This window comes from Coenobita brevimanus, chromosome 41 (assembly GCF_032717465.1).
Source record: "Coenobita brevimanus isolate Jiangsu-jjx chromosome 41, ASM3271746v2, whole genome shotgun sequence".
Taxonomy (NCBI): domain Eukaryota; kingdom Metazoa; phylum Arthropoda; class Malacostraca; order Decapoda; family Coenobitidae; genus Coenobita; species Coenobita brevimanus.
Window position 1 is genome coordinate 18,557,070 of NC_136994.1, and position 9,918 is coordinate 18,566,987.

A 9,918-nucleotide genomic window follows, 5' to 3' on the forward strand; every position below is an offset into this window, starting at 1 on the left:
ATAGAGGTTAGTGATTTTGATAGGCAAACTGGTAGAGATTGAAGGTAACATGCCACTGGGACAAGAATGGGACGGATGGGTAGCCATATGAAATCAGTGAAAGAATTAAGGGAAAAATGACAATGCCATGAATAGATTAGTAACATCCTGTACCTGGGAATTGAAACAGCTCTTCTAATATACTATAGCACTAGCCGTGTGTGTGTGTTTATTTTGGGCAGCCGAAACTACACATTTAAATCGCACCAAAATTGGCACAAAATATCGAAAAAAATTTGCTGATGTGAAAAAACTTGGTCCCATCACAATTGAAAAACTTTTACTATATTTAATGAGCGATCACATTTTCACCAAAAAATGCCGCTCCCAGCGCCCGGCATAGGATCTCAGTAGAATTTGTTGCCCACAGCAATAACTAAAATATATTATAGCAGTGCGAGGGACCCGAAGGGCCGACGAGCACTTGTCTGTCACTATTTCATTAGTTACTACTTGTCTGTTTGCATCCCTTTATTATGGCAGGCGCATAGCACCCGTTTGGCAGTATACTCTCTTCCGTCCAACTCTTTTATGTGAGTGTAAATTGATTATCCTATTTCTTCATAAGTGCAACAAGTCAGCTCAGGTACTGTCTTCCATATCTCTCTCTGTCAGTGACCTTCAGTTTTTCTAATACATTGTGTCCATGCATCTCAGAATGAACTGATCTTGGATTTGGCTGTCATTATGTTTTGTTTTTCTTGGAGTGAACAACTTTGCATTTACTAACCCTGTTAAATATATACTTATTATTTACATACGAACATTTCTCTTTTCTAGCCATACATCCTTCCTGAAGAGCTACAGAGGGAGCTGCCACCCGACCAGGCTGAGTATTGTATCCAGCGCATGCAGCCTTACACCGGCCCCAATGCACCCAGGGACGCACTCGACTACATGTCCTTCTCCACCTCCCTGTATGGCGAGTCAGACCTGTAAACAACCCTATCGCCAGACCCTAGGCTGGATGGTGAGGTGGAGGCCACAAGGATGATCTGCTCAAAGTTTGGTTGGAGAAGAATAGGTCTGAGTACAAAGGAAAGCAAATAGCAGCAAACTTATTCATCCTTTTGAGGTCCAAGAAGAACAGATCCAAGTAAAAGTCAAACAAGAAAAGGGCATCTGATAAGACGTCCAAGAAAAAGATGTCAGAGAGATGGAAATCCCAAAGAGATGGTCTGATAAGAAGTGGTCTGATTTTAAGTCCATCTCTTCCTCCTTATCTGGTGACTCTGACAACGGTTTTAATACCCTTGGCTTGGTGAATGGACTACAGAGAGGGAGGTTGTGGGAGGACTATCTGAAGACTGCCAGTTCTTTTCTGAGTTAAGAGGAATTCCATCATTCTTATAAGGTACCCATAGACAGATTTCGAACACTGAGTATATGTAGGTTGATTTCCATTAGTCTTAGTATGTGTAGAGAAGGTAACTCCATCATTCTTCTAAAGTACCGTACATAGATTTCCAACAGTTGAGTTTGCTTAGATAAATTCACAACGTTGACTATCTGTAGAGAAGGTTGCCAACATTCTGCATAGGCACACTCCAACATTCTGAGTACTCATAGAGAAGGTTTCTAACATTCATTCGTAGTATCCCTACAGACAGTTTCCAACATTTGGTTTTACAGTAAGTATGCATTAGGGTAAATTAGGCATTCTTTTTCAAAACTGTCAAAGAGTAGCTGTCTCTGTAGATATGAAACAAGAGGCTGTGATGATGAATGAATGATTTTTGGATGCCCATCGAAGGGACTTTCAGCGTGGAAAGAATTACCAACATTTTTATCTTGAAATACCTGAAGGAAGGATAGCCATTCATGCATTTGATACAGGACCAAATCAGACAAGGATAGCAGCCAGCAAGAGTAGATCATCTGGTGACTCCTGGCCTCAGCTGGCCTGGGGTTCCGTCTCTTCTTTTTTATTTAAATTTATAAAAAGGACCGTGCGTGTGAATTGCCACGTCTCCTATGCTTTTGTTTTATGTTTTTTGACCCCTTCATTGTTGTGCTGCGCTTTTTATTTCATTTTTGATACCGGGGATGATTTTATGAAGCTTAGGGCAGATTTCAAGCTGTGAAGGGGTTAATTAGGACAACATTAACCCTCCCAGTTGAAAATATTTGTCTAAAAGTGAATAAAATCATCAGGGAGGAGATACAAAGTGCAGTATTGGCCTGAGGGGGTCTGGGGGTGTATGCAAATTGCTTATCATTCTTTTTTATTATTATTATTTATTTCACACGTTTTTTTTTTTGGTCAAATTTAATCAGTGGATCTTTGTCTATAATTGATTCTGGTAATAAGGAGTTTTGTGTTTTGATTTATAGGGAAGAAAAAACACCAACGATTGTTATACATTCTTTTGCCTTCAAACTCTTGTCTCCATCATGATTTCTCTAACTAAACCACCGCCAGAACATATCGTAAGGGGAGAAGGAGTGCTGTTGTGGATTTTATATATTTCTAAGAGAGAGAGCTATTTTTTTTGAGCCACATAGCTGACTGACTGACTGGGAGATAGACTGGTCCAAACGAGCGGTTAGGTCGTTTGTGCAAGGAGTGTAAATTGTTTAAATCGGTCAGACTTGCAATGAGGATAGATCGAGGATAAATCTTGTTGACTATGATTGGTCAGAAATAGAACAAAGAATAGACGTACGTGTAAGATTGAATATAAATAATTTGTATCATAATGTACACTATGATTGGCCAGAAATAGAATGAAGAATAGACCTTTTTGTAAAATTGAAGATAGACTGTTTGTATCATAATGGTCAGAATTGTAACAAGGATAGATATATTGTACCGTAATGAGCTTTTGTCCTATAGTGGTCAAAAATGGAATGATGTTGTAGGTCTTTTTATACTGTACCTTGTCCCCTACTAATCATATCCAACATGTGACTTAATCTGAGGAGGGTGAGTTGCTGTGTACAAGGAGAGACAGATACAAATCCATTATATGTTTATTTAATGAGCACTTTAGAGGGTTAAGCTTGGTATGTGCACTCAGTTTTTGCAGCATAGGAAGATACATAAAGGATATTTCTTCCAGTTTATTTTCACAGGATGGGGAAAAAACATAGCTAAGACTAGTTTATTCCTGTTTCATTTTGCAGATTAGAAAAAATATAAAGCGAATTTTTCTGTGGCATCTCTGAAATATTCTTGGCCGAAGATTTGGCTCAGCACAAACTCTCTCCCTGGTTGCTCTCTGGGGTTGGGTGGCTTTGAATGGTATTGTGACACAGTGGCAGATGTAACAAATGCCATGCCACCATGAGTCTGCCGGCGCGGGACTCATATCGACAGTCAGTATGATTTCTGACATTTTTTTCAGTTTGTGGTGCTTCTTTTTTGGGAAGTGGGACGAACAGCTTCATTTTTATTTTCCCCCAAGGGTGGAATCGCCTCGACCGTCTCTTACGCACGACCACTCGGGCTGAAAATGTAAACATCTCAGCCGGAAAGATTTTTTGCCTGTAACTTCGTGGCTCCTATGAGAAATCCGTTCCCCTCCCTTGACAAAAACAAACGACACTGCCGCCAAAAGTGCCTCTTCGTCGTCCTCCTTGCGTGTGTGTTTGTTCTTCCAGTGATCTGTCGTCTACTCTCTCAGGCCTGCGTCTTCCCAAAACGTTACTTTAAAATGAGGCAAAAGACACTGCAAGAAAATTGGCCAAGAAACAGTGGCGTTAAACGAGGACAGTGAAAGGACGATCATTTGGTGTAAACTGTCTAAGCATATTAATTGCCAGGCGGTAGTACTTCCTCCTTTAGATGGGGAAAGAGGTCAGGATGATGATGATGATGATGGTGATGGTGATGATAATAGCCACCCAGTGAAGGGATGAAGCCGAAGAAGTTCCAGTATTAACGTTTTGGGTGAAAGTGGGCTTGGCTGTCGTAGTGAAACCATGGAATCTAGTCCTTAACTCTTTGGCTGCTGCAAGTCTTCTGAAAATAACCTACAGTCTGTTTTTTGCAGGCTGTATAAAAACTGTCCATTGTAAGTGGCACTATACACTAACTCGGAGTTCCTTATTCTTGGCCAAATCTTCAGTTGTGATGGTTTTTAGCCCACTCAGTCCGGTGATATATTCTGCTGGTTAATTTCTGCTTCCTTCAAGTGGCTTAGTATCTTAGGACCTTCTGTAGTGAAGGGGTGAATGAAGGCTGTATCTAACCACCCATTTCAGAAAGTCTCTCTTCTAAGTTGACCAGTTAACTGAAGGTGGCAAGAAAGAAATACCGTAGAGAATATGTCATTAGATTGAATTGGACAACATATTCAGTGCTTCAGGTTTCTCTTGAGCATGGTAAATTTCATAGTCGGTAATTCGCAGCCAAGGAGTTTACTGCTGCATCGGTTGTGGACAAAAGGTGCTTCGTCCACAGGCTGATTGTGTCTGTTTGTAAATACGACATCTTCCTTTTATAGTCCATTTCAGTTTAGGGTTACACTTGGCCAGGACTCCTACTGTCTGACATCTGCCTATACACCCTCACTCTAACTCCATCACTCTTAACTGTAATTCTGTTTAAGTGGCTGTCATTCTTGGTCACCTGCATGTATAATTCAGATTGGATTGAATTATAGTACAGGTGATGAAGTCTTGAGTGATGATGAATGGGCAGGTGTGAAAGGGTGAGAGTCATGGCTGAGTATAATTTAAATTTGTAATGAACTATACATTTCCTGTCCATGAAACATAAATTTGCTTTCTTGTATGCTAGTGTAAATTTTTATATTAATTTACCCTCATGTTTAGTATTTTTTTTCCTGTGGTTTGTGATGTGTATATTATCCACGTGTGCTCTTGACACATTGACTTCTGTATCATACACATTATTTTTATTTTTATTATTATTTGCAGTGAATATTTGCACATTTCTATTCAAGGTTTGTGTGGTACATAAATGATTAGTGAGTTTTATGATTCATCTGACTTGTCCCATCTATTCCACTCACTATGATGGCATCTGATTTATTTTCACTGTTTTCTGATGATTTTGTTGAACTTAGGAATGCCTCTTGTACTGAAGAGGTTTATGAAGGCAATATCTAACCCGTTTTGTGAAAAATAATTAAAATCATTGGTTAACACAAAGGATAAATGAGAACGGATGTCACCTGGATGAAAGGACATAAGGTGGGAATAAGGGTCAGGATGATGTTTGTGGCTCTGAGGTAGTTGATGGGAGCTGAAAAACACGCTCCCTAGATGAACTCAGGCCTCGGAAACTTGCCATTGTGAAATCCAAGGCATTTTGTTACATCCGAGAGAAGCGTCATGTTTTCTGCAAGTAGCTGCTAATTTCATTTTCGTTTTGTTTGTCTGCGTCATGGCCAAACGTGTATGTATAATTAAATTGCCCTCGAGCATTGCATATATTATTATTATTTATTGTTACAGGCAATAATTATCTTAAAAACAGTGGGCCGGGAACCCAAATATTACGTGATCTTTTCGGTTTTCAAGAGAATAAATTTGCATAGCGTTGCATTAAGTGTTTGGTTCCCTGTCAACTGGTCAGCCATCTTCAGCCTTCTCTGTCTTTACAATATCTAGTGTAAGACCGAATAAATGAAAGTTTACTGGATAATCGTTGCATTTCCATTATCCTTACAGTTGGACGTGATAGTGTGTGTTGCATCTGAAAAGGTGTGGCCCTATGGAGAAATGAGTTACCCGACAGGAGCATGTGGAGTTACATGGAGAGATGGATAGACAAGTGAGGAATTGTAGGTAGACAAGTGAGAAAGTGTAGGTAGATAAGTGAGAAAGTGTAGGTAGACAAGTGAGGAAGTGTAGACAGACAAGTAAGGAAGTGTAGATAGACAAGTGAGAAAGTGTAGGTAGATAAGTGAGAAAGTGTAGGTAGATAAGTGAGGAAGCGTAGACAGAAGTGAGGAAGTGTAGATAATGTGAGGAAGTGTAGAAAGACAAGTGAGAAAGTGTAGGTAGACAAGTGAGGAAATGTAGATAAAATGATGAAGTGTAGATAGATAAGTATGTGTACATAGATGAGTGAGGAAGTGTAGATAGGTAAGTGAGGAAGTGTAGATAGTTATGTAAGAAAGTGTACGAGTGATGTGTTGATACGGATGGAGCAGAAAGTATCAGAAGAAACACTATTAAGATGGTTAGCGATGTGGGGAGGATGGAGAATGTGATTAGGAGAATATGTGTTAGGTGGAGGGGGGATGGGGAAGGGGAGAGTGAGGATGGGTGAAGAAGTACAGGGTATGTGAAATGAGGGTTGTGTGAGTAGGAGGTGAGTAGCCTAATGGCAGAGGACAGAGTGACATCTTGCAATAGACATACTGGCTTGCCAAGAGATACTTTTAGCCACACCAGAGGAGCAGTGTTCAGTAGAATGAGTGGAGGTAGCAGTCGTAGTAATAATAGCAATAGTAACAGCAGCAGTAGTAGTAATAGCAATAGTAGCAGCAGCAGTAGTAGTAGTAGCAGCAGTAGAAGTAGTAGTAGTAGCAGCAGTAGTAGTAGTAGTAGCAGTAGTAGCAGCAGCAGTAGTAGTAGTAGTAGCAGCAGTAATAGAAGTACAGTAGGTATAATCCAAGATTTATCTAAATGTGAACCCATTGGACTGTTGGCTGAAGATACACTTCTCTCCTGCAGCCTACCATCCCCTTCTGATGCATGAAAGGATGTTGATAGACAATTTTAGGCATCTCTTAGATTAAGCAGACAGTTGCAGGTAAGAGGAATCTTCAGTGTGTGCTTGGTTGGACGTCTTTATTACTAAGAATAAGACGCGGAAGTAGTCTGTGGTGCTAATATCTTATCACTGTGTCTGCTGGAATATGCTTCCTGTTTGTCGAAATTAGAGTAACGAGGATATTAATAAATGACAAATCATTTCCTTGTGTGTGGTAGTACTATTAGAAAACGATGCAGTAGAACAATGCAGGTAAAATGAAGTGGTACAAACTTGTTTGTTGCTCTAAGCTTAAAATTTGTTGCGAGAAACGGCTAGAATAATTTGTAGACATGGTAAAGTTGACCACGTTTAATAGCGAGGTGTCATCTCCATTCATCAACATCATCTCTATGGCGGACAGTGCTGCCATCTGCTCAATTTTGGGTGAATTTGCCCAAGAAGAAGTTTCGACTAGATGCGAGATATGACTGAATTTTGGTGTTATAGGGAGTTTATTTGCATTAGGTAGGCTCTAAATAGAGTCTGACTGTTTCTTACGATGTTATTATTAGTAAAAACAAGGTATATAGCCATATTATTAACTTGAGCCGAGTCAGAGCCAAATAGTAATCTCCAATTCCACGCGGGCTTCCCTGACAACCAGCTGTCCTGCGTGTAAACAAGGACGCTGCCACCTCATCTCCCACATTTCGGCCAAAGTAGGTACATTTCCACGCTTATTTCCGCCATTTTCCCAATCTCTACTGAATCATAAAGCCCCTTTGCATTATTTGAAGCGGTGAATGGTCGTATTTAATGCCCAGGTTGCGAGGAATTGGGGTGAAAAGAGAGGTAGGCTGCCCGTCCCACCTTCGTTACGTCACTTGAACGCGGCTTAGTCATCTTTAATTTAACTGTTCAGCCTTCCCTCATGTCTGAACGTGGCCTGAAAAACGTGATTAAAGAGGCATGGGGGTTTGGGGATGACAATTTTGATGGGTGATGGTTTGGGTATGGGTGTGTAGGGCTGTTAGGTGTAAATAGGTGTATTCTTACTACCTGTCACTCAAGGTTTTCACGTTTATTGTTCCCGTTTATGCTTGACTTTTACTTCCTGTTATGCTTCAGTATTGTCGTGTGTTTTGGCACATGCTTAATTATTGTAAACACTGAATAGAGTATGAATTTCATTAATAATTTTGTATGTTAGGCTAGTGTTAAATTGGTACAATGGCAGACATTCTTTGTTGTTGGAAATAGAAACGAACATGAAAATCCAGTAGAGCTCTCGCTTCTTTATTATAGAAGTTTTTTTTGCTCTTGAAATATAACCTAAGTATAGCAGGTTTTAAAAGTTGTAGAAATGCATAATAGTTAAAATAGACCATCTGGTAAGTACTTAAGGAGCACTAAATATGCGCTGAAGCCAAGTCTTATACTACCTGACCTAACTTTGAAAGTATCACTGGTTGTACTTTGGCTTCTCATAAATTATTGCTGGAGAATTTTTATGTTCTAATTACACAGTGGTGAATCATAACCCATGTCATAATTTCTGCTGCATATGTGAGTGGGAAATGCAAGATTTTTTTCCCTCTTTAGGAGTGATCAAATGTGGCATCCATCAAACTTTACTGTATCTCATGTATGAAAATGTTGCTTCATTTATGTTATTAGCCTGATTTTTGCACAGGTAAGAAACATATCTGATTTGGGTTGAGTTTTCTGCATTAGGGACAGTTATGTTCTTTGTACAATATATGAAGGTTATTATGACAAGCACATGTGGAGAGAATGGAGAATGAAAGACTAACTAAGAGGGTGTATGTAGGTGAGGTGGAGGGAGGGAGAGGGAGGGGTAGACCGAGGATGAGGTGGAGGGATGGAGTTGAGAGGTATATGAGGGAGGGGGGGGGTGAGTTGGGGGAAGGGTAGTCAAATGGTGGGTGACAGAGTGACTTGGAGGCGTTTTGTCTGCGGCCACCCTTTGCGGGATTAGGGCGTCGGGCTATAGATAGATAGATAGATAGACATTCCCCTCCCTGTAAAACAAGTAACTCAGTGTCAAATGGCCACCCTTTTACAGGATTATGGTGTCTGGCAATAGATAGATAGATAGACATTCTTCTCTATCTATCTGTTTATAGCCAGACGCCTTAATCCTGTAAGGGGTGGCCACAGACAATTCCCGTTCATGTCATCCTGTCCCCTGCCATTTTGCTGTCCTCCCGCCAGCTCACACCCCCGTCTCTCACATACCTCTCCATTCCATCTATGCATCTGTTTTGCTATGACTATAAACATGACATTGATTCTACACTGTTTACTGGAGTGGGAACTTTGTGATTAAACAGATCAGATATTAATATACGCCATTATCATTTTGTTGAGCTTTGGAGAGACTCTTGGTATTAATAGAGTTGATTATAGTCTCTTTTAACCTCATCAAACCTTATTTCTCTCCCAAACTGAATACAATAAGTAGTAAGAATAAAAATATGCATGAAATACTTAAGGTTAGGACAAAAACCTCGGCCAAGTTAAAGTAAATGAATTATGGGATATTATGTGGGAGTTGTTGCTAAGCAGGGATAGAAATGCCCAGTCTTTATGTCAAGGCTACTTCTCATACAATATGGTCAGACAGTACGGTGGGATCTTTTCTCATGTGGAAAGTAGCAGAAATGTAGCCTACCAGTACACTGAAACCAATCTGCAACAGTAAATTGTACCTTACCTATACCAGTTTGTAATGCTCCATATACAGTAGTTTGTAAATTGCATAAAACTACATAAAAAAATGCCAGCTTGTAAATCAGCAGCATTTAATGTAGCAATGCAGAATAATCAGGAAGAGTGGTGTATAGTCAAACAAGGTACAGTATTTTTGACCAAAGAGTACAAAAATGGAAAGATCATGCCAAGTATTTGAATGTAATGTTATGATTGGCTGGATTTCCAAGCTGTACAGAATCGTCTAGTGTAGGCCAAAGCAAATTACTGCAGCTACTGTACCTTCCTGCATCCAGGGCAGTGAAGGAGGAAGACATTCGCCGGCTCAGACGTACAGAAATGACAATGATTAGGTGGATGTGCAGTGCGTCCCTGCGTCCAAGGCCTGGAGGGGCTGGGTTTACAATGGAAGAGTTGAGAGGTAGGATGGGACTGGAGTGTATTGGTGTTGTGATGAGGAGAGGTAGATTGAG

At 40.2% G+C, this 9,918-nt stretch overlaps 1 protein-coding gene across 1 annotated transcript in view; it reads left to right on the forward strand.

The window, feature by feature from the left end:
• The window catches only part of Actn (alpha actinin), a 76,948-nt gene extending 71,295 nt beyond the window's left edge, over positions 1-5,653 (forward strand). The window contains exon 17 of the mRNA XM_080270558.1: positions 820-5,653. Within this exon, the coding sequence (XP_080126684.1) occupies positions 820-978 (159 nt within the window). The 3' untranslated portion in view covers positions 979-5,653. The remainder of the gene's footprint in view (positions 1-819) is intronic.
• The last annotated feature ends 4,265 nt before the right edge of the window (positions 5,654-9,918 follow it).